Here is a 26,791-nt window from a genome sequence, read left to right on the forward strand (position 1 = left end):
CTTTTACTCACAAGTGCAAACACAGGTGTTTGTGTCCAACGCAAAGCATTGCGACCTCGTGGTTTGGACACAAAAAGACATGGCAGTTGTACGCATCTTCCCAGATGTGCACTTCTGGGAATCGCGTTTAAAGAAAGCTCAGGAGTTCTTTCAGAAGGTGTGCCTTCCTGAACTAGTAGGAAAACATTTCTCTATGCGAAATGCAGCCCTGAGTGGTCACAAAGTTTTTCTTTCTGATGTGTAGTTTTTATGTCAGAAGTGCATTGAAATATGTATAACTTGATTTCAACACTGCAGCACTTACCATGTAACAATTGTCAAAGTGTAAAATAAAGCATCAAATGCAGATCTTTGTCGTTACCTGGCTTTTATTATAATGTTATTTTAGTGAAACACAGAGTTCAAAGCTATGATAAACAGTCAATTATAGTATACAGATACAGAAATGGTTACATAATGTAATGTCAGTGTGTTCATACAATTACACATAAAAAAAAGGTTTTCCTAGTAGTATTTCTTCAGAGACATACTCAAAGTTTTCACAATCATTAATTAACAAGAACAAGTCTCATGTGTGTCTGGCTTCACTACCACACTGGGGCACATGTTAACCAAAACACAACACACCCGCACAATTTTATCAAGAAAGGTAACGTCTTCACCCTCACATGGAAGAAGAGAACGGATTGGCATGGTGGTATGTAGCATTTTGAACTTGTTGCGCAAACTGCCAATTACTCGCTCGACATGGATTCTTAGGTGTGCAATGGCTCGTGTATTTTCAATGTCCTTGGCATCTAGTTGACAGAAGCCCCTTGTAAATGCTGGGATCTTAACCTCCGCACACATCATTCCCACCGCATCTCTGATGTCAAAGCCTCTGTCAGCCAAAACTACATCCCCTGGTAACAGCTTGTTAAGAATGCCACATTGCTCTGTGATGTGTTTATCTGATGCACGGCCCCCTCACCCCTTAGAAATGAATGAAATTGCACCTTGGGGAGTAATCCCGATCAGCTATTTCATGGTGTGTGTACCCTTGTAGTGCGAGTACGTTTGAGCACGAGCCTTTAAATTAGATGGTCGTTCTGTACAAATTTCAAAACAGTCAACAATGATGGCTACCCGATTTCCAAAAGTTTCCATAAATTGTGGAGGCATTGTTGCTTGCAAACAGTGCCTCTCTGGCCAGTGTACAAGTATTCCTAAGCGGGCATACAAAACGTCAATTGTATCAGCAAAGACAGAAGAAAGAGTTTTGTGGGAGACATTGAATAGATAACTAAGATGCTGGACAGGTGTAAGGAGTAAATATTTAAACAAGACATTCTTCAGGCGAAATAAAGACACTCAAGACAGTTTGGATGGTAACAACGTGCGCACGCTGGGTGAGCGCTGCTGTCTCAGGCTCACACCCAGCGTATGCGGCAGTTCTTTATTTATAGCGTTTCAGAGTATGTGTGTGTGTGTGTGTGTATGATCTCAGAGTATGTGTGTGTGTGGCTGTATGATCTCAGAGTGTGTGTGTGTGATTCTGAAGAATGGGCCCCTCTTGGTATTTGGGAGTGTATAGATAAGAACGTCCTGTTCTCCACTTCCTGGGAGTGAAACGGCTCGTAGAGAACCAGGTGCAGAGAAGATGTCCTGGGTAAATCATATCTGAGAACACTATGCTTTTGTCTTTACTTCAGCTTCACTTCTAGTGAAGCAGTAAAATACGATTAAATGGAAAGAATAAATGGGTAAACAACTATTAACACTGAAATTAAAGATAAACTTTCAATAACGTACAAATGGCAGTGGGAATAATACTTGAAACATTTGAAAATCTCTTAACATATCCCTCCTGTTGTTAATTTGTTTTACACATTTTAACTTTTATCAGCATACAGTCTCTTGACAGTGCATTTTTAACTGTTGCTTCATTATTAACAGGAGTGTCTTTTTCTTTTAGTTACAGGTTGTTTCTTCATCTTCGCTGCCGGTGTTTGAGTCAGTGTCGGCGTGCTCCAGCAGTGTCATAATTTCTTTTTGGCCAACAGGGTCCGGTGTAATAGCTGTGGCTATCAGTCTGTTGATCATGGATCTTATGCAGGAATACAACAACAGCCACATAGGGTCAATATGGCTGCAAAAACAGCTATTGACACCAGGATTGATGACACTAGGCTGCGGTACTTTCCAAACATGTCCATCCAGCTGTCCCACATGGAAGTGTCCACTCCAGAATGTTCTTTCATTCTCTCGTTCAGGGTCTTCAGTCTTTCAGGGCTCTGGTCAGACTGCCGTCAGCTGCAGTGTTGTTAGGTATGAAGGTGCAGCATTGTTCTCCACTTCTTTGTTTCTCGTTGCGCTGCGCGTTCTTCTGGGCATAGGCTGCAGCTTAAAATGGTTCCCCTTTCAGGACACGTCACATTTGGAGCCTGCCGGTAAATCCGGGGCAGTGTGGGTCACATGGGTTGCTGGTGCAGGCCGTGTTCATGCCTACCAGGGCCAGTGATAAGAATACTGTGAACACGAGCATGGAACACATCGTTGTGACAGTGGTCAGTTGGCATCCTCTTGTCCAGCATCGACGTCGTCTGTGCGGTTTCTCACCCTCAGGGGCATCCTGGTTTGCATTTAGTATTTCCATCTCCATCAGGTCTCCCTCTGTGAGCGTTTCTCCTCTTCTCGACCGTGGACACACCCTTGGCCTCCAATGAGTAGACACCCAGCAAGAGGAGCGAGTGTCTCAGTGTTGCCACTGATAGCCCTTCTCCCCACCGAGTGAACACCAGAGGTTAGAGCGGTCTGCAGTCTAGACTTTACTGCTCACTTTTCTATTCGGGAGATTGTGGTTCTTGGATTGGTTCAACCCTTTTTCAACCTGCAAGAAACTGGAAGAGAATCACTCGGCAGTTGATTGTTCAAAACTATTTCTCTGTTTTCCAGCAACTTTGTCATCCACTCTGCTAGAGTTGTTTCTCTTATTGACTTGTTTGAAATTTAATGTATAGAAGTGTCTTTAACTAGTGTTTTTAACTAATTAGACTCCCTCCTGTTGACGCATGAACAACTTCATGTGTCACAAGAGCTACTGTTTTGTATAAAGACTTGGTTGTAACGGTTTCCCATCACATATGATCAGATCATCCTGTAGAATTGCTCCGCACCTCAACCATTTCTTTCGCTCTAGTAATGGCACAAATGTGTGGTTCATTTCTCAAGATATCCAGTGGAATTTGCATAGAGGTGTTGTCACCATAAGTGCGTCTACTGTTTGTACTGCTACTGATTTTGCTGCTTGGTCTGCAAAATTGTTGCCCTCTGTTATGCCATATTTTCAAAATGGCGTACTGCAGATCAAATTCATTATCGATAAGTCAAACCAACAAAAAAACAAAAACTAGAAGTAAAAAAATAAAAATAAAAAAAAAATTCTTTCGTTAACAGAAATAAAAATAAAAACAAAAGTAAAACTATCTAAAACTGCAATGAGTGGTCACAAAATTAACTGATTTTGTAGCAAAAATGTGTTTAGTTTTAAAATCTTAAGTCAAAACTAAAGAAAAATAAAACTAATGAAAATTGCAAAACTATTAAAACAGTTAGAGTAAACATATTGGCTGTCTCTGTGTCTCTCTGTCTGTCTGCGTCTTGACACAGTCAGCTCCTTTGTATGGGCATGTAGTTCCTGTTACACGTTTTCCTGTTACAGACACATTTCCCGTTTCTCCAGAGTAATCGAACTCTTTGTTGAATTTAACTGTTTTCATCTAGTCTGCACTTCCACCTAAATGTAAGTAGAAAGGTTATATCCAAGTTACTGAATGCTATTTTTATAGATGCAGTAAGGAGAACAGAGCACATTCCACGGGAGCTTCACTCCCATCTCTGGTGGAGGCAGAAAAATAGGGAGCCAAGGTCATAACTCAGGCTCATTAAGAGTCAGAAAGAATGTGAATGCTTAGTCTTGTGGCTATCGCGCATTGTATATAGCTTCTTTTCTTTGTTTAGTAGCTTTCTGCCTTCACCTAAGGGTGTACCCTAAGTATGTGACTCAGGTCTCCATAATTGGAGTTTATTTAAAGATAAATAAGATGATCCATTCATTGCTCGCAGATCATGCACTAGACGTATGTTGCAGTATTTAGCTTTCTTCAACACTTAAACAAAATATCACTTCTTATCCATTACCATTCTCTCGTATTAAAAAACAAACAAACAAACAAAACAAACTAAGTTTAACTTTTCTGCTTTGTCACTTAAAACAAAGCATCGCTCACAACCCAGCTCTCAGCTGGCTCCGAAATTATCATCATCAAGCATGAAGTTGCATGAAGAGAGCTGTTTCAGAAGTCACAGCATGGGGCACTTTGATGATTAAAGTGTGTCCTAAAACAATGTCAGCTGACTGCCTCTGCTGCAGCTACACCGGCCTGTACACAACAGAGTCTAATTTGCAGAAGCAAAATGCAAGCAGACGTTGTTTTTCTCCAAATGCCTGTGTTAAAACAGCTTTCATGCAACCTGCACTTCCATCTACATGTAAGTAGAAAGGCTATTTCCAAGTTACTGAATGCTTCTTCTTCCTTTTTTCTCTGTAGATACAGCACTACATATTTTCTTAAGGCATTTTGGACAATTTCTATTTCGTTTTAAAATAATTCATATATCTCATATATGTTACATATGTCAAACTTCTAAGTTGGGAAAAACTTTGCATTGCTTACAGCTCGTAGCTCACAGCTCTAAAACTAGGCATCAGTAAATCATGTGCCTAATCATTTCGTGTCACTGTGATCCTCAAGTATGATCACAAATTTGTTTTTCAAACCAACAAAACAAACAAACAAAAACAAGTTGCTGATGGCATGAACACTTTACACACGAGTTGGGACACAAAAAGAAAAAGAACTGCTGTCAGAAACAAAGCAGAAGTGTGAGAGAAAAAACTGAGATCACAGACTGCTGCATGTGTGAGCTTTTAATATCATGCAGCTTCTGCTCTTAAAAACAAAAGAAATTAATACAAAATAAAAAGTGTGTATCTTGCTCATTAGCTTGGTAGTATAGGTTTGCTTCATCTTAACAAAATCTCATCTAGGATGACAGGTTTACAAGCGGGTCAAGTGTCTCTATGCACTTAATTAGTTTACATATTTTCTTTATTTTCTTCATCTCATATGTCGTTATACTGAATTTGAGCAAACCTTAAGCTTGATACAGATTACTTTTAACAATTATCCACCTCACATCACAACTGACTGAGGTGCCTCCTCATATTTAATATTATTTCATTATTAATGTTATTATCTTTTTATATAACAGCAATAGTATATTACAATATTTTATTTGTGTCCACCAAGGGCTGAGGGTGAGCTGCAGTCTCACCCTTTCCCAAGCTGGAGACATTTTCCTTGGCTGAACAATGACACAGCCTTAATATGCCTTATGCATCTCTCTTTTTTTATTTGATATATTTTGTGTGAATTATCTGGTTTCACGCATTCCATTCATTCAGCTTGGTTGTCTTCCCAATATTATTTCATTGCTTTAATTTAAGTTAACCTTAATTTAACCTTTTGTTTATTCCACTTCATTCCTCTTTCCATGCTTTAAAATATTACAACTCTTGTGTATGTTTTGATTTCTTTTTAGCTTCCTTTTCAGTATTTATTTCTGCTTGGAGGGTTTCTTATAATTTAGTTAATGCATTTTCCCTCCCACGTGGGACATTTAGGTTTTCTTTAGGATTTCTCCATCTGTTTGCGCTTATTTGTCCTGCACCGGGGCATTTCTTTTCTAACCATAGTTCATCTGCAGTCAATTCAGGCTTTGCGGGTTTATTTCCCATTTTTTGGGCTTAGAGTTATCAATAATATTTTATTGTAAATTGCTTATAATTTTATTTTTCCTATATGTATTTTGATTTGTTGTATTTGGAATCACCTTGTTTTGCTTTTATTTATTAATACTGCCAACATACACTCTGTGTGACCTTCGCTGATATTAGAGTCGGGGGAGGTTATTAAGGCAGCCTTCTACCCTGGTCTAGACCCAGGGCGGCCTTAATTTTATGCGTTGAAGCGCAACCTTTGACCCCTTCTCACCAGTACATCGGTCAACACAGGAAACAGTAAGAGTGGTGCAGAAACCTGTTGTTTCTATTCAAAAGGTCACTCGCTCCTCAACAACACACAAACTTCACACGCGGTACTACAATCCTATTTTAGTTGACATGTTCTTTATTTTCATTCACTCGTGAGAGTGAGATCCCTGACTTCCAACCTTTTAAACTGCGGAGTGACCCCACACAGGACCGTCAAACTCCGTCTTACAGGCGAGTCCTTTCACTCGTGAGAGTGAGATCCCTTTATTTTCATTCACTCGTAAGAGTGAGATCCCTGACTTCCAGCCTTTTAATTGCGGAACGAGTCCCCCAGGGGACTGCCAGTTCCGTCTTACAGGCGAGTCCTTTCACTCGTAAGAGTGAGATCCCTGACTTCCAGTTCTTAAAGGACGAGTCTTTTAAGAACTGTGTCAATCTAAAAACCGATTTTAGCCGCAATGTGTTCTTGAGTGTTTATATTCACCTGGTTCGGATGAAAATGCCGGTCAGAGAGAATCCTCCTCGCTCCCTGGGATCGTGGACCTCTTGCTAAAAACGCTGGCCAACGGCGAATTCACGTAGTTGGTCTTTACTGTTTCACTAGAAACAGGCTGTCGCGACAGACTTTGCAGCGTGGGTTCACGAATCCAGGAAACGACGAGGTCACTCTGTTGGCTCGAAGGACCAAATAAATGTAAGGAGTAAATATTTAAACAAGACATTCTTCAGGCGAAATAAAGACACTCAAGACAGTTTGGATGGTAACAACGTGCGCACGCTGGGTGAGCGCTGCTGTCTCAGGCTCACAACCAGCGTATGCAGCAGTTCTTTATTTATAGCGTTTCAGAGTATGTGTGTGTGTGCGTGTGTGTATGATCTCAGAGTGTGTGTGTGTGATTCTGAAGAATGGGCCCCTCTTGGTATTTGGGAGTGTATAGATAAGAACGTCCTGCTCTCCCCTTCCTGGGAGTGAAACGGCTCGTAGAGAACCAGGTGCAGAGGAAATATACTGGGTAAATCATATCTGAGAACACTATGCTTTTGTCTTTACTTCAGCTTCACTTCTAGTGAAGCAGTAAAATACGATTAAATGGAAAGAATAAATGGGTAAACAACTATTAACACTGAAATTAAAGATAAACTTTCAATAACGTACAAATGGCAGTGGGAATAATACTTGAAACATTTGAAAATCTCTTAACAACAGGAAAATCAAGTCTAAGTCGCATAAGTGTGAGTAAAAGCATTTGGAAATGGGACAGTTTCTTTGATGCTGGTAGGAAAGCTTTTACATTGTCTAGCACAGACATAAAAATAGCAAAACAAGTAAGACCAGTGTAATATTTCACTTTTTCCATGTCACCCTGTAAAAAGTTTTCATTCAGCTCTGTCTTGTCCAAGACAAGCTTTCTGTTCTCCTCCAGCAGCCGGTTTATTTCTGCTCTGCTCTGTACACAGCGCACACAATCAATTGTCGGTCTTTGATCTTCTGTCTGTCTCTCTCTGAGATCACCGTTTTCTGCATCTGCACCCGTTACCTCTGCTTCTACTTGTCCATCACAAATCTGGCCCTCAGACAAAATCACAGGGTTGTTATGGTGTTGCTCTTCTGTGGTGTTCATCTCTGGCTGCTATTCTGTGGTAACTTCTGCTGAGGCTTCACCTTCACACTTTGCTGCTCCATTGTGAAAGCCTGTCCAATACAAAGAGTGCAAATACACAAGGAAATTTTTAAGTGGTTTATACATTAAGGCCGTATGAATACTCAAAAATGTATGTGTTGATTGACGGACACTAAGATCAACTTTTAAAATAAGAGATTGTGGTGGGGGGTGCGGTTGTTGTTTACCTCCTACTAGTGCTTTCTTTTGTTCCCGTTGTGTTCGCCTCCTGTGACGGTCTGCATGTGATGTTCGGATTTCGGAGTGCCCCATGTGTAGCGTTGGTACCCAGTCTTGATTTGTTTGATCCATTTCATAGGCAGGCTTCCCTACAGTTGTGCGAAAGAATTAGCGAATCTTCACATAGCACATATGTCTGCAAAGTCAGTCCATTCAATGTTTGATCGCATTTTCTATAACTTCCAAGACCACCAACGATAATATTATTCAGCTATAAAGTGTGATATGAACATATTTAGCACTTACCGGAATGAAAATGTCTGGAGCACACCAAGTGATACCGGGAGATGGAACAGAACTTGATATCAGCTCGTCTCACGGCTGCTATCCAGGCTCGACGCCTTCGTTTGGTAACATCCGATACCTGAGCTCCTTGAAATTGCTTCCAGGTTGGGAAAGCATAAAAAGACAACCCAAGCTTATTCCCGTGCCGATCGTAAGATCAAACATTGCAGCCGACCACACAGCAAGTACGAACCATGGCTGTGCTTTCGCTCCTTCGCCTGCCGCTTGCGCTTAGACCCCGAAAATGGTGGATCAGGCCAAAATCCTTTCCACACCCACCCCCATGACATCGCGCTCCAAAGCCCTATGGGGAACCTGGCTGAGAGTCTGACGGAGGTCAAGTGGTTGGAACGACACTTAGCTCCAGGCAGATCTCCCTCGTGCATGAGTAACGCAAAGAACTTTGCCTACTTGGTGTTCAGTGCCTTTGCTGTGTAGCTAAACTGTCTCGTTCCAGCACTGGGCCTGTGTTAGAAAGACCCAACAGTGTACCGGCTTGTAGTTTGATGGAGCAATTTACATTTTTGGACATTGTTTTAATTGCATTCTGAAAGTAAGGACCAAAGCCAAATTTGTAAAAAGCCTGAAAAATAAAACCATATTCAATCGTATGAAACGCTTTGCAGAAATTTATGAATAAGCTATCATCCCTACACAAATCTGCATAATCAATTAGGTCAAAAACAAGTCTAATGTTGTTGGATATGTGTCTGTAAGCCATAAAGCCAGACTGAGTTTCATCAATAATCCAATTGTCAATATAAGTGGGATCTTTCTTTGGCTTTGGGATTGGGGTTAACAGACCTTGTGACAAAGTGGGGGGAAGAGACTGATTTATAAGACTTTCAATGTATACATTAAGAAGAAATGGACCCAGTTGATCTGCAAAAGTAATGTAAAATTCAGAGGTTAAGCCCTCGGTTCCTGGGGACTTATTAAGTTTAAGATGTCGAATAGCAGCACTTCACCAATAGATATCGGCCTATCACAGAAACTCATCTGATCTTCTTTTACTGTTCGCACATCAGGGATTTGATCCATAAAGTTCAGAGCAGCACTCTCATCAAACTGACTTGTATAAATCTTTATAAAAATTGGAGCAATAGGTGGAGACTTTTCGGGGGACATCAGTTATAATACCGTCAATATTAAGTCTCCGAACAGAACTAAGTTTAGAACGAGATTTCTCTAATTTAAAAAAGCAGGATGAGTGTTGTTTACCTTCTTCAAACCAGCTTCTCCTTGATCTCACAAAGGCTCCCTCTGCTTTCAGTTTATAGATATCATTTCACTTACTCTGTTGCAAAGCTAAGTCAGTTTTATCTTCTTCAGATATGTTCTCTGGTGGGATCTGAGTGAGAGCAGATATCCTAGTAATTACATTAATTTCTTGATTTTTCCTTTGTTTTGCTGCAGATGAGCCATACTCTCTTAAATATTTACCGGCTTCAAATTTAAAGAGTTCCCAATTTTGACAGTAGAGATGACTAGTTAGGGCTTTATCCCAGAAACGTTTGATTAATGACAAAATATCTTCAATCACTTTCTCATGTTTTAGAAGGGAATTATTAAGTTTCCAGTAGCAGCTCCTGCAAATTTGGGCAGCATTAGTATTGAAAAAGACCTGAAGTGATACCGATTTGTGGTCCGTGAGTGGAGTTGGCATTATATTGGCTATAACATTATTCCTATTTAAGCAATCAGATATTAACCAGAAGTCAATACAGGATTTAGAAGAGTTGGATTTGTTAGTCCTTGTAAATAGTCTGGCTTTAGGGTTTTTAATTCTCCAAATGTCTATTAAATGAAATTTTTACATAAATGTATTTAAACAACAGGACAGAGAGTTATTTGAACTAGGTGGCCATTTGTCTAGTGAAGGATCTGGAGCAATGTTAAAATCGCCTCCAACTAATAAGAGGAGATTAGGGTATTTGGATAACCAGAACAAAAAGGGTGTTTCAAGGGCATCCAATAAGAAGTAATTCTGAGACTTAGAATTAAAACCATACACATTGGCAAGAAGAAGAAGTGTACCATCAATGTTGACAATCATTAACACAAAATGTCCTTCTGAGTCCATTTCAGAGTGCATAATGTTCCCATTAAATTTGTTCTTCAGAGTAATAACTCCTGCCGATCTTTCTGATCCATTTGAGAACCATAGGTCCTTGCCACACTGTGTTTTCCAAAAAGCAGTATCCTTAATAACAGAGTGTGATTCTAGAAAAAAACAAACAAAGTCAGTATTGTGTTGATTTGCAAACAAAAACTAAGCTTTTCTCTTAACAGTGTCTCTTAAACCCCTGACATTGAGAGAACAAAGTGATATAGACAGTGCGGCTTTAACACAAAATGTAATTTTCTTTCAGAAAGGAGCAGTTTTTAGCTTTCCTCCAGATCAGGTCGCGAGCTGATCTTGTCACAAATCAAATAATAACCAGCCTTGGTTTCTTCTGAGTTTTGCTGTAGCGGCCCAGGGGATGAACTACATCAATGCTGTTTTTGAATCCTGCACTTGTTTCCCCGGCAACAGTGCAGCAGATGTCAACTACTTTTCTGGTGATGTCTTCTTGCTTTTGCTCACGGACACCTGAGAGCCTGAGATTCCATCTCCGATGGTATCGTTCAACTTCGTTGACCTTCAGTTCTACTTGAGACAATCTGCTGCTGTTTTTTTCACAAGTAGGTTTAACTGTTTGGGTGACATTCTTCAAAGATTCTCCTTCCAAGAACATGGTCTCGATGTTAACAGTATTCTTGCTGATCATAGCCTCCAGCCTCCAAACAGTTTGTGATACACTGTCATATTTACATTATTTGTACAGTATGAATGATTTGCTTTGGTACCTGGTCAAACTTTAGTTCTCTGTCTGCCTGGCTCCGTTTCTCCAACAGTGCACTCGCAGGCACCAGCTGCCACTCGCTCAGTCGCTTAGTGTCTGAGCTCGGATCATACCAATATAAGGGGGGGATTTACGCACAGTCATAAATTCCCACATTGTGCACTATGTGCTTCGAATATTGTGTGTATTTTTTGTTTTATACAGTTGTCAGTCAGGCATCTAACTATGAAAAAATTACACTCCAAAAGACCCCGGGCTTCTGAAAAAACAACCCGGGCTTAAGCCCAGTAAGCCACCCCCCCCCCCCCGCTCCGCCACTGTGCTGCAGATGTTAGTAAATCTGACCCTAAATGTTCCTTCTTCTTTAACATTCAAACGTTGTAATGAAGGGATATTTTTAACAGGCTGTTCTCGTTTATATGACCTCTATAAAACAACAGGGTTAAACACATTGTGACGAAGTAAGATGTTTGTTTTGTAGTCCAACTTATGCACAATGTAGTTTCAACAGGCAGACATCCGGTGTCACCTTGTTACAGCGAGACGAGTGTAAGGCTGCTCAAATTCTCAGCACCGCTCCTCTCTTTTCCTGAGTCCTTAGCAATTGTCCTTCACACGATGACGTTTTCCTCGAGCCACGGTAAAGAGTTTAGGAAAAGGAGATAGGCCCTAATTTTAAAATACCCCACGTGGTTACGTTGTGCAGCTGAGTCACGTGATCACACAGCAACAAATCACAGCAGAGCCCGGTAAAGAGGGCGGAGCAAAGTGTGTGTGCAGGAGAGGAGTCGAGCAGAGAGAGCTGCTTTTTCATGAAACGGGAATAAAGTAGTAAACATAGGAACAAATACCACTATCAGCGTTTGGATATGCATCGATCTGCACACCCTTTGTCTCCTGGATTGTAGCTCAGATCAGCGTGAACCACGTGGGTCTCTGCTCTCTGATCTGTTTCTTAAGACTTCCAGCTTCATCACGGAGTTTCTCTCGGTTTGTGGGCTCATCTAAAGGTAAACACCGAGCTAACTTTAATGTGGGTTCAGTTTGTGTTGAGTTTAGCTCTGTCTAGAATAGTAGCTTGTTTGGTATACACTGGAGTTAGACAGACTGTAGAGTTTGTGATTGCTTGCAACATTATAATATGGCGGTTTTTAGGGGGTAAGAATAGATATAGAAAAATAGTCTTTGGATATGAACAAAAGGATGGAGTGCAGGGCAGGAGAACAACGAGCCCCCAGGACAGGAAGCCACGGGTACAAGAGTGGGGGAGGAAATCAGCCTTTAGAATAGGTCTTCATAGGACGATCTCCAGATGCATTCAGGGCTGGCCATTTTGACTAGAGACCGGTGTTCCAGTTTAACTGGCTTTAGTCGAACAGATGTGTGGCAGCACAGCCCGGGGCGACATCACGGGCATTGGCAAAGAAAAAAAAAAATGTTCGTACTCATGCTGCGCCGACATCATGCCAGCATATTTTGGGAATGGCATAGGCACCGATCGGTTTCTACCGCCCATTTGCTGGGAGTAAGGCCACCCTCTGTTTGCGAGGTGCGCCTGCTGCTTGCAGCACAGGGAGGAGATGGCGGGGGATTCTCTGGCTGGCTGGAGCAGCGTCTAATGACCAACCCGCAAAATAAAATAAAAACAAACCAACAAACACGAAAACAGCAGAGATTATGATACGGACTTATTTGTTGTTTTGATATCCCATCTGGAAAAGAAGGTTCAGATGAGGCTGAAGTATTTTTCATCAAAGCTTTATTACTAATGCGCATTGATCCCACTACATGCAGTCACAACAAACACCAAGTGGATCTGGAGAGTACTTCTCATACACACACCTTTATCCACAGGTTTCTGTAAGAGCGTACGTCGGCTGCCATAGCAGACCCACTACATCAGTTGTCCGGTTTTATACTTCCGGTTACGCAAAGCGAGACCCAGCGTTCAGTCGTTGCTAACAACAAAATCAGTTACTTTGTGCTGTAATAAGTGGCTTTACCTGTTCGAGGATGAGCTCGGGTTCAACGTGTGCTGTTGTCGGCTGCCACAATAATTCAAGGAAACTGAAAAACGCATTAGAAACATTTTGCCTTAAGCATCAACAACTTAGAAAGGCCTATCCGTGCCCACCGCCGTCCGCACTGCACTCTATGCCGAAGAAGGAGGATCGGAAACTAGCGTGGCTGGCAGCTTTAAGACTCAAACACCCTCCAAAGAGAATTTATGTTTGCTCCTTTCATTTTATCGATAAAAGGCCTCTGTCAGTGCGCCCCAGGGTGGCTGTGGCTACAACGTAGCTTGCCTCCACCAGTGTATGAATGTGAGCGTGAATGAATAATGGCATTGTAAAGCGCTTTGGGTGCCTTGAAAAGCGCTATATAAATCCAATCATCATCATCATCATCATTATTATTATTATTATTATTATTATTATTATTATTTAAACTGCTATAAGTAACTGTTGGGCTATAATATGTGAAACATATGTCAAATGCATCCCTCATGGATGACACAAAGTCATATTGAGCTCAAACAACATTCGTGTAACAAGGTAGAAGGCGCAATCAGTTTTTGGCAGCGACTTTTATATAACCTTTATTTATGCAGTTAAAAAAAGTCATTAACATTAAAAATGTCTTTTGTAAGAGTAAGTTGGCCAAGAGGACAGCAGAAATTGCAGCAAATATTACAATAGTTCTGAAAATATATTTTAAGTGGGGACAAATGAGCGAATTGGTTATAATGTAAGTACAATAACACAGAGTTTTAAAGATACTTGAAAAAAACAGATAATTTTTTAATTCTATAGATAACCCCTTTGTAAACGCTGTTCACCAAAGTCTATTTACCAACATAGGTAAAGATATTACACATAAAAAATACACGGAAACATTGGAACTCAGTTTTTGGCAGGCAATCACTTTTTGGTACAACACTGGTAAGTGAAAGTGTAAATGTGGTTTGCCACCATTTCACATTTTAATCACGCAATTCTTTACTTTTTCTAAATAATAGCCTATGGTGAATGGCGTTAGTATCAGCACTAGCTGGTTATTAGCAGCAAAGTCTCAATTTTAACGAAAGTTTACACCCGTGGTTAGTAATTAACACCAGCTGCATGCTCCCAAAACTATATATGGCTTCATTTAATTGTCCCAGAGAGATTAGCCCCAAGGGCTGTAAAAGTCTTAGGTTTGTGTTTATGAAGAACATGTTAACAGAGTTATTAGAGGCAATTATTTTATCATTCATTTAAAGCGCTTACAACTGCATGAAGACTCAGGTAAAAACGTTAAAGGCAACCTTTGCAAAAATACCAACATTTGTGACTTTTTTTTTTTTTTTTTAAGAGTGAAAAAATGCTTCATCATACAGTGGCTTGCAAAAGTATTCGGCCCCCTTGAACTTTTCCACATTTTGTCACATTACAGCCACAAACCTGAATCAATTTTATTGGAATTCCAGGTGAAAGACCAATACAAAGTGGTGTACACATGAGAAGTGGAACGAAAATCATACATGATTCCAAACATTTTTTACAAATAAATAACTGCAAAGTAGGGCTGCCACGATTAGTCGACTAGTCACGATTACGTCGACTATTAAAATCGTCGACGATTAATTTAATAGTCGACGCGTCGTTTGAAGCTTTGTAAGATCCCAAAAGACGCAGGAGTAAGTAGTAGTATTTAAGAGTGTAATGACGGACTGAAACAGAAGATGGCAGCACTGCATGTACAAGGATGCCAGCTGCCGTTAAACCCCGAAGAAGAAGAAGCTGTGTCCCAGAATTCATAGCGCGGCCCTGCTCAGTTTTCAACAATGGCGGCAGCTAGTTAGTTTTAATATCACTCTTATTATTCTTTCTGGGTCACAAAATAAACGTTTAACATATTTTCAGGCGAGAATATAGCTGTGTAAACCTCAAATATCTGCTCAGTTTATCAAGACATCACATATTTTCAAAAGTGCTCCGACGTTTCCGGAGACGTCTGTTACCCACTAGCTCGATAGCTAGCTGGGGTTGACGGCTCACTAGAGCCAGTGAGAACACCAGACTCCCGGCAAATCGTTTTCAAACTCACCGCCGTCTTTCGCTACTCAGGTTAAACATGATATATTAGTCACTTAGATAACTTAAAAGTGATATTGTTTGGCTTTTTTTAGTATTTTATTTGTTCCTGAGTAAATCGGGTTGGCTGAGATTAAAGTTATAGTTTTTACACAGCTGAATAAACGTCAAGCAGACAACTGATTATCAGAAGTGTGAGATGCTCGAGAATATACTCTGGTGTCCTGTTATATTTTAGATAGCAAGGAGCAGACGGCTGAGTTTTTTAAACTCCACCAAACAAACTACAAATGTCATTAAAATTTAATAAACTATCATCTTGTCTTTAATTTTAGTTGGCACATAGCTTAAACACTTAAAGCTGTAAGCTAATGATAGTTATTTAAGAGCAGATGCATGCTGGTGAAATAAGCTGTACGTTTTACATCCAATGGATGCATGATCTGATTAGTCGACTAATCGCAAAAATAATCGGTGACTAGTCGAATATCAAAATAATCGTTTGTGGCAACCCTACTGCAAAGTGGGGTGTGCATAATTATTCAGCCCCCTGAGTCAATACTTTGTAGAACCACCTTTTGCTGCAATTACAGCTGCCAGTCTTTTAGGGTATGTCTCTACCAGCTTTGCACATCTAGAGACTGAAATCCTTGCCCATTCTTCTTTGCAAAACAGCTCCAGCTCAGTCAGATTAGATGGACAGCATTTGTGAACAGCAGTTTTCAGATCTTGCCACAGATTCTCGATTGGATTTAGACACCAGACAGGTCAGGGATAAAGTTATTGAGAAATTGTCATAAAACATTTTTATTTCGTATTTACGAAAGGAATGTTGTGACTTACCTTCTAAATTACAGTGGTGCCTAACTATAATGCGGTTCACCTGTCACCTCGCTGTTTCGCAGAATTTTTAGTGCAAGTTTGCATGTTTTGTTTTTTTACATCACATTGTGTCCCGCGCCCTGATCGCTGCAGACCATGTCGATCTCCTCCGTGCCGTCTCTCCTGTACAGTACAGAATCGCTGCATTGATCGCTAGCAGTGTGACTCTGAAGTGCAGTACTGTATGTTTGTACGTTTTTTTCCCAACAAACACAATAATGTTGACGAAACGCTTTGCACCGTCAAAAAATAAAATTGGCTACTTGATTTCACCTATCTCTGGTTATTTTTAGAACATAACACCCGTGATAAATGAGAGACCGCTGTTTACAAATACTGAGAAATATAGAATTTGAATCCTTTCTCTGTTTTGCTCTGAGGCGCGGGGGAAAAATTTCGACAGGGTATGAACAGCATCTACATATATATTCGGTAAATGCTCAAGACATCTCGAGGCATGTAAATCACCACTTGATTCATCCATTTGGTTGACTTGTTTTGGAAAAAGCAACAGTAAACAGGGAGCGAATATCACACTGGAAACAAAGCTCCGTACAGGAGTTTCCCCACCGGAAGTAGCATATGCTATGCTGCACAGAGTCTATTAGGTGGTCTGGCCTCTGTGGCGCTGCTCAGGTTGCCTAGCAACCATGATACTAACCGCTGGAAACGTTTCATACATCACTGTTTGACAGAAATGAAGAAGAAAATCTTTGTTTATCTCTTTGTTTTTATATGATCTTTGTTTGGTATGTTCAGTATCTGAGGCTGAGACCACAGGACTGTAAAAACATGATTGTTGGGCTTCATTTCTGTACTGAACATTCATTTTAAGATTAGCTAGTAATTAACAATTAGCTAATGTTGTTCATGAGACTAAAGTCATCTCACTTTGGCAATGTAAATATAATATGGCCAATGTTAAAGTTATTATTCTAGTAAACATTATTAGTTATTACAGCAGTGAAATTGAACTCTGTCAAAAACTGAGCTTCAGCAAAGATTCAAGTTAAATTTATTTTTATTTCCTATCACCATCAAATCTTCAAAGACAAGTATTTTTGAGTGTATATATATATATATATATATATATATATATATATATATATATATATATATATATATATATATATATATATATATATATATATATGTGTGTGTAACAACAAAATGTACGAGCTGTGATAACTGTGTCTGATAGAATGAAGATCAGACTGATATATTGAATATTCCTTTATTGGGTGAGAAAATCAGACCATGTCATAACTGCTTTAAGTCATACAGAATAGATATCAGAGCCTTAAACAGGCCGACTTCTGCTAAATGGGTCAAACTGGGCAGAAACTATACAAACACATAACATCCTTATAGAATATGATGTAACACTATAGATCAACTTGCCTCAGAATATTTAAAGCATATAAACAATTACAGCAATATGATGCAACCAACACAGCAGTACTACTAATCCAAAATACTCAAAGCTTCATAGAACTGAAACACACATTTATTTTTAGGTCCATTCTGCTGCTGATACATACTTTAGGTTTCTGAATATTAAAATTGTTTCTGCCTTTCATAGTGTTTAATTTGAAGGTAGGGCTGGGCCATATTATACCGTTCACAGTAATACCGGTACATTGTTAGGCAACAATAAGAAAATGAAATATCGCGATAGAATATGGGTAAAACGCGCATGCGCAGTGCCTTTGTGTTCATACACACATGGCCGAAAAAGCACGGCGGCGACGTCGAATGAGAACCGGGGGAAGGCGGATTGTTGAGTGAAACGGATGAATCAGAATTGGTTTGCAAAAATGTTGCAACTTTACTGGTTTGGTGTTTGTCAGTCAGATACACAATAAAGCACATTTTTTTTTGTAGAACATGCAAGCGGGCCGTCGTTATTGCCGGATTTGTCCGACTAAGGTGCTCGCAAATCTGGGAGTAATCTGGGTCCTAAACTTCGTCCATTTCAGGTCGGAAAGTTAAACGAACACTGCGGCGTCACTGAGAGTTTAAAACTGTCTAAATTCTTTCATCTTTAATAAAAAGATCAGCATTGGTGCTTTATGAAGTTTAACATCCAGGCATTCATGAAAACAGAATTTATTACATTTAACGCGGTAAACGAGTTAATAGGAAGTTAGCTCGCTAGTTTTGCTAGTTACCTAAGCATGATTTCTGAATAAATTCTAACATACAGCTGTTAGTATAACATAAACAGTGAAGCTGGAGGATGAACGCTAACACTTTTCCACTCGATAAAAGTTAACGTGAAGGCTCCTGATGGTTAGAGACAAATGCAATCGCATGGCAGGATGCTGTAAACGGACCAAACTTTAGTCAGGAGAACAACTGATATAATCCATCCACAATACGAGGTTAGTCATTAATATACTGCAACAACATGGGAATAGAGCAGCTGTGATGGAATACAGCATTAATGAATCAATTGTACAGAAGTGGAGGAAGCAAGAAGAATGAGTTGAATAAAGTTTGATTTATCTGACTGCTTTTTTTTGCTTAATGTGTCTTATAATCCCGTGCACCTTATGGTCCGAAAAATACGTATTTGACTTTTTTATTTGGCACACTGCAGTTTAATGTTGCAAAGCGCCTCTTTTTAACTTCAGTGGTTATTATACATGGTTATGCTCAGGATATGTCAGCCCATTTCTACTGGAAATGCCTTTTGGTTAAACTTTCAGCAAGAAATTTGCATTTCACTGTTAAATGTTTATATAGCTTTAATGCACATTAAAAAAAAAGCTTCTTGTTTAAGTGAAAATAAATGGATGTGGTGTTTTTTGCGCTAGTAAAGTTGTGGAGTTGTATTTTGTCTCGCAGAAATTATATCGTCAGTTATATCGTTATCACAAATTCTCAAATATATATCGTGATCTATATTTTTGGCCATATCGCCCTGCTGTACTTATCCATAAAATTCTCTGAAAGATTTACATACTACATATTTTACAGTAAAGGCTTTAAAAACATGTCAAAGCTGAAAGTACAAACATCACTAATGTCACATAACTGCACTCAAATAAGTGGCATAGCATTCAGTACTTTTAAATAGTGCAGGGCTATATGATAAAAAATATTTATCACGATATACATTTGAAAATTTGCAATAACAATATAGCTGACGATATAATTGACGCTAGACAAAATACTTTACAACTCCACAACTTTATTGGTGCAAAAAAAACCCCATCAATGTATTTTCACTTAAACAAGCAGCTGTTTTTTGTAGTTATATAAAAACGCAAAGTGCAAATTCAAATTCAAATTCCTTGGTAACAGTTTAATCAAAAGGCATTTCTGTAAGGTTTATAGTGTTGGATTGTCATTTATGCTTAGAAGTCTATAATTGTTTGTAGATTGATAGAGGTTTGATCCCTAGTAGTCTGTAAAGACGCTGTGTGCCTTCCAGAGAGTTCTGGCATACACACACATCTTAAGGTCATGAGAGAGGTCGCACCTTCTCTTACTGATTCATGGTATAGGACAGGGGTTGGCAACCTGCGGCTCTTTAGTCCTTGTACTGCGGCTCCGGGTGGTTTGGGAAAATATACAGGGAGTGCAGAATTATTAGGCAAATGAGTATTTTGTCCACATCATCCTCTTCATGCATGTTGTCTTACTCCAAGCTGTATAGGCTCGAAAGCCTACTACCAATTAAGCATATTAGGTGATGTGCATCTCTGTAATGAGAAGGGGTGTGGTCTAATGACATCAACACCCTATATCAGGTGTGCATAATTATTAAGCAACTTCCTTTCCTTTGGCAAAATGGGTCAAAAGAAGGACTTGACAGGCTCAGAAAAGTCAAAAATAGTGAGATATCTTGCAGAGGGATGCAGCAGTCTTAAAATTGCAAAGCTTCTGAAGCGTGATCATCGAACAATCAAGCGTTTCATTCAAAATAGTCAACAGGGTCACAAGAAGCGTGTGGGAAAAACCAAGGCGCAAAATAACTGCCCATGAACTGAGAAAAGTCAAGCGTGCAGCTGCCAAGATGCCACTTGCCACCAGTTTGGCCATATTTTAGAGCTGCAACATCACTGGAGTGCCCAAAAGCACAAGGTGTGCAATACTCAGAGACATGGCCAAGGTAAGAAAGGCTGAAAGACGACCACCACTGAACAAGACACACAAGCTGAAACGTCAAGACTGGGCCAAGAAATATCTCAAGACTGATTTTTCTAAGGTTTTATGGACTGATGAAATGAGAGTGAGTCTTGATGGGCCAGATGGATGGGCCCGTGGCTGGATTGGTAAAGGGCAGAGAGCTCCAGTCCCACTCAGACGCCAGCAAGGTGGAGGTGGAGTACTGGTTTGGGCTGGTATCATCAAAGATGAGCTTGTGGGGCCTTTTCGGGTTGAGGATGGAGTCAAGCTCAACTCCCAGTCCTACTGCCAGTTTCTGGAAGACACCTTCTTCAAGCAGTGGTACAGGAAGAAGTCTGCATCCTTCAAGAAAAACATGATTTTCATGCAGGACAATGCTCCATCACATGCGTCCAAGTACTCCACAGCGTGGCTGGCAAGAAAGGGTATAAAAGAAGAAAAACTAATGACATGGCCTCCTTGTTCACCTGATCTGAACCCCATTGAGAACCTGTGGTCCATCATCAAATGTGAGATTTACAAGGAGGGAAAACAGTACACCTCTCTGAACAGTGTCTGGGAGGCTGTGGTTGCTGCTGCACGCAATGTTGATGGTGAACAGATCAAAACACTGACAGGATCCATGGATGGCAGGCTTTTGAGTGTCCTTGCAAAGAAAGGTGGCTATATTGGTCGCTGATTTGTTTTTTTTTTGTTTTTGAATGTCAGAAATGTATATTTGTGAATGTGGAGATGTTATATTGGTTTCACTGGTAAAAATAAAAATTGAAATGGGTATATATTTGTTTTTTGTTAAGTTGCCTAATAATTATGCACAGTAATAGTCACCTGCACACACAGATATCCCCCTAAAATAGCTAAAACTGAAAACAAACTAAAAACTACTTCCAAAAACATTCAGATTTGATATTAATGAGTTTTTTGGGTTCATTGAGAACATGGTTGTTGTTCAATAATAAAATTATTCCTCAAAAATACAACTTGCCTAATAATTCTGCACTCCCTGTATATAAATATTTATTGTGGTCACAATATTTATGTGACCACAATAAAGAGCAGTGGTACAAGGAAACAGACGAGAGCGACTGGGGTCAAGCGAAGGAATGGCGCTTGTCATAGTTTTCTCCCTCGTGCACGACATCAAAGAGCTCTACTTGTTGTCCAATGCTTTTTGCTGTTGTAGTAGAATTGCGCTACGGATAAATCAAACCATATCTAATTGTCAGGTTCCACTTGGTAACAAAAATGCAAGTTTCATCCCATGTAACAAGGTGTATGTCATGGTAAAACCTCCCCCACACATCAGGAACAAGAAACTAAGAATCTGTTAGTCTCACTCATTTAATCCCTCTGCTGCATTCTGTTCACCCCTGCTATAATTCAGTCATCTTTCCTAATATAATATTAGTCCACTAGTTCATACATTGCATCTCATCCAACTAAGTGAACCATAAAATCAGAAACAATACTATCTGGTCTTCTTGAGCTTCATTGCAGGCGTGTATGTGTTAGTAGGATTAATACATTTTGTGCTGCTTAAAGGTTAAAATATCAATACTACAGTCTAAATATCAGGAGAGCAAATCAATATGTCCTTCTTACTTCAGAAACATCTAAAGTCAGGTACAGCTAAATCCTAAGTGTTTGCGAGTTCACCAAGTGGACGTACCGTCAACAGGTACCCCCATCGTGATGTGTGCCACTTCCTCTATGATTTTTGCAAGCCCCATATGGAGGACCACAAGAGCCACACACATCGAAAAAAAGATTTCTGTTCTTAAATAATGAATTGTAGAATAAATTCTCCATTTGTGAAATTATTTTTCAATTCCACATTAACAAAGTGATTTTTAATGAGGTGCTTGGAAATGTTGTAGTTATCTGAGTTTATACTGCTACCGATGAGTCTGAGCGGGAGTCCTTTGTGGAATCTATGGAAGTCCATATATACAGGGTGTAGCATCCACTGGGTAAAGGCGGTGAAGTACAGGACAGTCAGTGGCTTTTCCCCTTTCAAGTTCTTGTAGGCAACTGATGACTTTCTATTTGTAGTTGCTTCTGGGGTTTTACCTTGAAGCTTCATGGGTATTGTCGTCACTGAGGAGTGTAGTAATGTTTATTTGCTCTGCCTCTTTTTGTCAGGAATAAAATATGTCTATATACTTTTTGTGTCCCAGCTGAGTAACAGCAGAAGAGTCTGGTGGAACAACAGGAACAATTTCAGCCATTTGGACTCAGCTCAGCCACTATAGAGGAAAGAATGACTTCAACACAGAAGGTGAGAAAAATATCACAGTTACACTGTTATTGAAACTGTGTGCACAGCTGGTTGGTTTTTAAAAACACGTTAAAAGCAGGTTTATCTTTTCTATCCTGGGCTCATCCATATACACAGACTATACAGGGCTCGCAAAATTTCAAAATCCCTGGTAGCCCTTCGGGCAGGGACTCTTCAGTTTGTGGTAGCCCAAAATAAATTTAAGTAGCCCGAATAAAAAAGAGAGCAATTTTTTTTGATTGATGTTTTGTTTCCTGTTTTGTTTCCGTTACAATATTATAGTTTAATGTATAATATTGTAACGGAAACAAAACATTAATCAAAACATTGTTGAAACACAAATTAAACATTGTATAAAAATTACAATCATCAACTCAAATACTTGGTTCTAATTGAACAGAAATTTCTATGAACTTGTAAGAACTGTGTAGAACATGAATCAGTCTGTGACAGGTCCTGAATTTGGAATTTCCACTGAAGTCACAGGTAAGAGATAAGTGAAACCAAGATCTAGGACTTTATTTTTTTTTTGAAGTTTGCAAAGACTGCTAAATTTTGCCAATGATAGTTCACTCTTTGCAACATAGTACGCTGTTCTAAACAGATTTTTCAGGTTTATTTTTAGTATGTTCTTTGCAATTGGTGTTTGTTCTGGGAAAGATATTGCAGACTGAGCAATATTGCATTTCTTGCATTTCTCATGGGTTCTAATGGGGGTCTTTCTTAAAATTACTGGTCCCAGTAACAAAGGCGCTTGTCGACTCAGAAATCGAGGAAAACCAACAACACACCCGGCAGAACATTGTTATTTACAGGGTGCACATAAGTGGTCCGCAGAGTGCGCATTTGTTGTCAAAATAAAAGACGCGCACCAGATAAGAAGTTGCAACGCGTTTGCGTACATATAAAAAGGCACTGTTTTTGTCCGCTAGAGTGGGATTTTCACGGCATATTCTGCACCACATCTCTGTGTGTTCATCATTTGTTTGAAGCCAGCTCACCTCCTGCAACCACTTTTCCGAGAATACGCGCTTCTTTTGTGGTTCGGACTCCATCTGACATTTCTTTGGAGGTGGAGGAACACCAAAGTAATTGCTTAAAGGAGCTTGCTTCTTCGACATCTTTAGGAGTTCTAAACAAATGTCTGTCCTCCTCCAGAAAATCTGGAGGTGCACGTTGCAACTTCTTATCTGGTGCGCATTTTTTTTTTTTTTTTTTTTTTTTTTTGACAGTGAATGCGCACCTGCGGACCACTTATGTGCACCCCTGGTTATTTAGCTTGTCATATTCCAGCCACAGAAATTCTTTTGTCCATGAAACCATAAAGCTGCACTTTCTTTTTCCCTCATATTCTGATTTGTCATAACTTTTCCGTTTTGTGGTAGGCTTTTCTTTGGCTGTCACTTCTTCACCCTGACTTGTCTTATTTGGCTCTGCAGAGCTAAAATATATATCCTGCTGCTTTTACACACGCACTCACATAACGGTCAGCGATTCTCTGCGCAATCAACCTCTCACATGTTTAAGCTTGCTGTGGGAGATTTCACTTGTCAGGTTTGAATAGTAAGCTAATGAGTGATAAGACGATGTCAGAGGAATTGGTGCGCAATTAATCGTCACTCACCAATCAGTACTGCCGCTCTCTATACACAGTTCGCGCGATCGCAAAGTGAAAGCAAAAAACAAGCGCAGATTCAAATGCGATTTCAATATGTCACATATTGACAGTGGCTCCCCGATGCCAATGACATAATTACTCAGCTACATTTCCGAAAGAATGCAAAAGCATTGACATATATTTTTCCTTCCTATGATAGCCCGACGGGCAGGACTGAGATAGATTTTGGTAGCCCGACTGGAAATTCGCTAGCCCCGGGACGTCGGGCGAGCGATTTTGCGAGCACTGCTATACATTCACAACCAAAAACCACTGAAGTTAGAAGAAAATACAAAGATCATATTTTATCAGCACACATTGAAACAACAATATCAACAGTTGAACTCAAAATGTTTTATGAAGTAAAAGATTTTCTCCACTTATCAGTATTTCTTCAATAATGTCATTTTCACTACAACTCTCATTGCACATCATTGTAATGTGACACTATCACCAGAAGGTGGTGCTAACACACCAACATTGTGTTTGTTGACATATTTGATTCCACCAATGGAGGGAGTTTCAGTTTGTTCCATGACTGCATTTCACTCACTGCCTCTGTTTGTATCTCTGTCACTGCAGGACCAACATGGAGCGAGAAGTCAGTGCTCTCAGGAGGCCGACAAACCTCACAGAAAGGGAGAGAAAACCTATAGCTGTGATGAGTGTGGGAAGGATTTTACCCGGAATGACAGCCTAAAAACACATCAACTCATCCACAGTGGAGTTAAACCTTACAGCTGTGGTGAGTGTGGAAAGGCTTTTACTCAGGCTGGAAGCTTAAAAACACACCAACTCATCCACAGTGGAGTTAAACCTTACAGCTGTGACTTGTGTGGAAAGTCTTTTAACCGGGCTGGAAGCTTAAAATTACACCAACTCATCCACAGTGGAGTTAAACCTTACAGCTGTGATGAGTGTGGGAAAGATTTTACCTGGGCTGAAAGCCTAAAAAGACACCAACTCAGCCACCGTGGAGTTAAAGCGTACAGCTGTGACTTGTGTGGAAAGTCTTTTACCGAGGCTGGAGGCTTAAAAAAACACCAACTCATCCACAGTGGAGTTAAAGCGTACAGCTGTTACTTGTGTGGAAAGTCTTTTTCACGGGCTGGAGGTTTGAAAACGCACCAACTCATCCACAGTGGAGTTAAACCTTACAGCTGTGACCTGTGTGGAAAGTCTTTTACCCAGGCTGGAGGTTTACAAAGACACCAACTCATCCACAGTGGCGTTAAAGCATACAGCTGCGACTTGTGTGGAAAGACTTTTACCCAACCTAAGGACTTAAAATCACATTATGTCATCCACAGTGGAATAAAACCATACAGCTGCGACTTGTGTGGAAAGTCTTTTTCACGGGCTGGATGCTTAAAAACACACCAACTCATCCACAGTGGAGTTAAAGAGTTCATCTGTGGCTTGTGTGGTAAAGCTTTTACTCAAAATTGCCACTTAAAGAAACATCTAGTTACGCACTCTGGATTTAAGGCTTACAGCTGCGACTTTTGTGGAAAAACTTTCAACGACAAACACAAACGAAAGAATCACCTACTGATTCACACTGGAAATGATGTTTACTGCTGTGATCAGTGTGGGAAACCGTTTCCAACAGATGTACAGTTAAAACAACACATGTTTATCCACTCTGAGGAGAGACCTTATAAATGTGACCTGTGTGAGAAGACTTTTAAATCTCCATATCACCTGAAAAGACACCAACAGACCCACACCAGAAAGCAACTCTACACAAAATGAACAAAATGAACTACTGCAAAGAATGTGGGAGAGGCTTCCACACACCAAGTACATTAAAAATACATGAACTCTTCCACACTGGGGTCACAAAGCACATCTGTCACTAGTGTGGGTCATCCTTAACCACTCCACGTGAGCTTAAAGAAAAAGCATAAGCGAATCCACACAGGAAAGACACCATACAAGTGACAAAAGCTTCTCACAATCAGATCATCGTAACAAACATGAATGTACACACATGGAAGTAAACTTAAGCTGTGACCAGTGTGACAAGATCTTCAGGAATCTCAGTTCATACTCCAAACACAAACGATCCCACACTGTAAATAAACTGTTTCACTGTTACCAATGTGCAAAAACATTCACTTCATTATCTGCTCTGTGCAAACATCAGCCTGATCATGCAGGACTGAAATCACTGGATCACAATGAATCTGAAGAGAGAGAAAGATCCTCTTCTGGTTTCAGGGTCAGACTTAAAAACCTTGAGATCAGGCTCCACAGAGTTCAGATGGAATCTGTAGTTTTTATTAAGAAATCCTGATAATGTTAAAGCATTAGTTATATTTGATCAACTCTGTAAAGTTTGTCTTATTAAATAGTTTGGTGTGAAAAATAAAGAAATGGTCTCACAACAAGTAGTTTGAGCCCTGTTTTCCGATTCAAACTAATTTAACTGTTTTCAGTGGTACATGTGGAGGTTTGAAAGAGGAGGAGACTTGGCTGTTCTCCACTCACACTGAACAGAGAGTGTGTTTAAGATACATTGTGATTAACAGCTCTCACATTCCAATAAAGCTGATGTTCCTGCATTGCTACAGTGGTTTGCAGATGTGTTGTGCACCTTTTCGAAACGCAGCCTGGTGTGAAAGTGGCCTAA

General features: G+C 39.9%; 1 protein-coding gene, 1 long non-coding RNA gene and 1 pseudogene across 2 annotated transcripts; 1 reads left to right on the forward strand and 2 right to left on the reverse strand.

The window, feature by feature from the left end:
- Window positions 1–356: 356 nt before the first annotated feature.
- LOC120434347 lies at window positions 357–2,635 on the reverse strand (annotated as a pseudogene).
- Window positions 2,636–5,737: 3,102 nt separating this feature from the next.
- LOC120438263 lies at window positions 5,738–9,930 on the reverse strand. Its single transcript, XR_005611742.1, has 3 exons — window positions 8,242–9,930; window positions 7,944–8,084; window positions 5,738–7,787 (listed from the first exon to the last, which is right to left on the reverse strand). It is a non-coding gene; the product is annotated as an uncharacterized LOC120438263 (long non-coding RNA).
- Window positions 9,931–11,824: 1,894 nt separating this feature from the next.
- LOC120438230 (zinc finger protein 665-like) lies at window positions 11,825–26,290 on the forward strand. Its single transcript, XM_039608669.1, has 3 exons — window positions 11,825–12,136; window positions 22,399–22,499; window positions 24,739–26,290. Exons 2-3 carry the CDS (start codon window positions 22,482–22,484, stop codon window positions 25,909–25,911), a joined length of 1,191 nt encoding a protein of 396 aa, XP_039464603.1. The 5' UTR covers window positions 11,825–12,136; window positions 22,399–22,481; the 3' UTR covers window positions 25,912–26,290.
- Window positions 26,291–26,791: the final 501 nt, after the last annotated feature.

This window comes from Oreochromis aureus, linkage group 3, assembly GCF_013358895.1.
Source record: "Oreochromis aureus strain Israel breed Guangdong linkage group 3, ZZ_aureus, whole genome shotgun sequence".
NCBI lineage: Eukaryota > Metazoa > Chordata > Actinopteri > Cichliformes > Cichlidae > Oreochromis > Oreochromis aureus.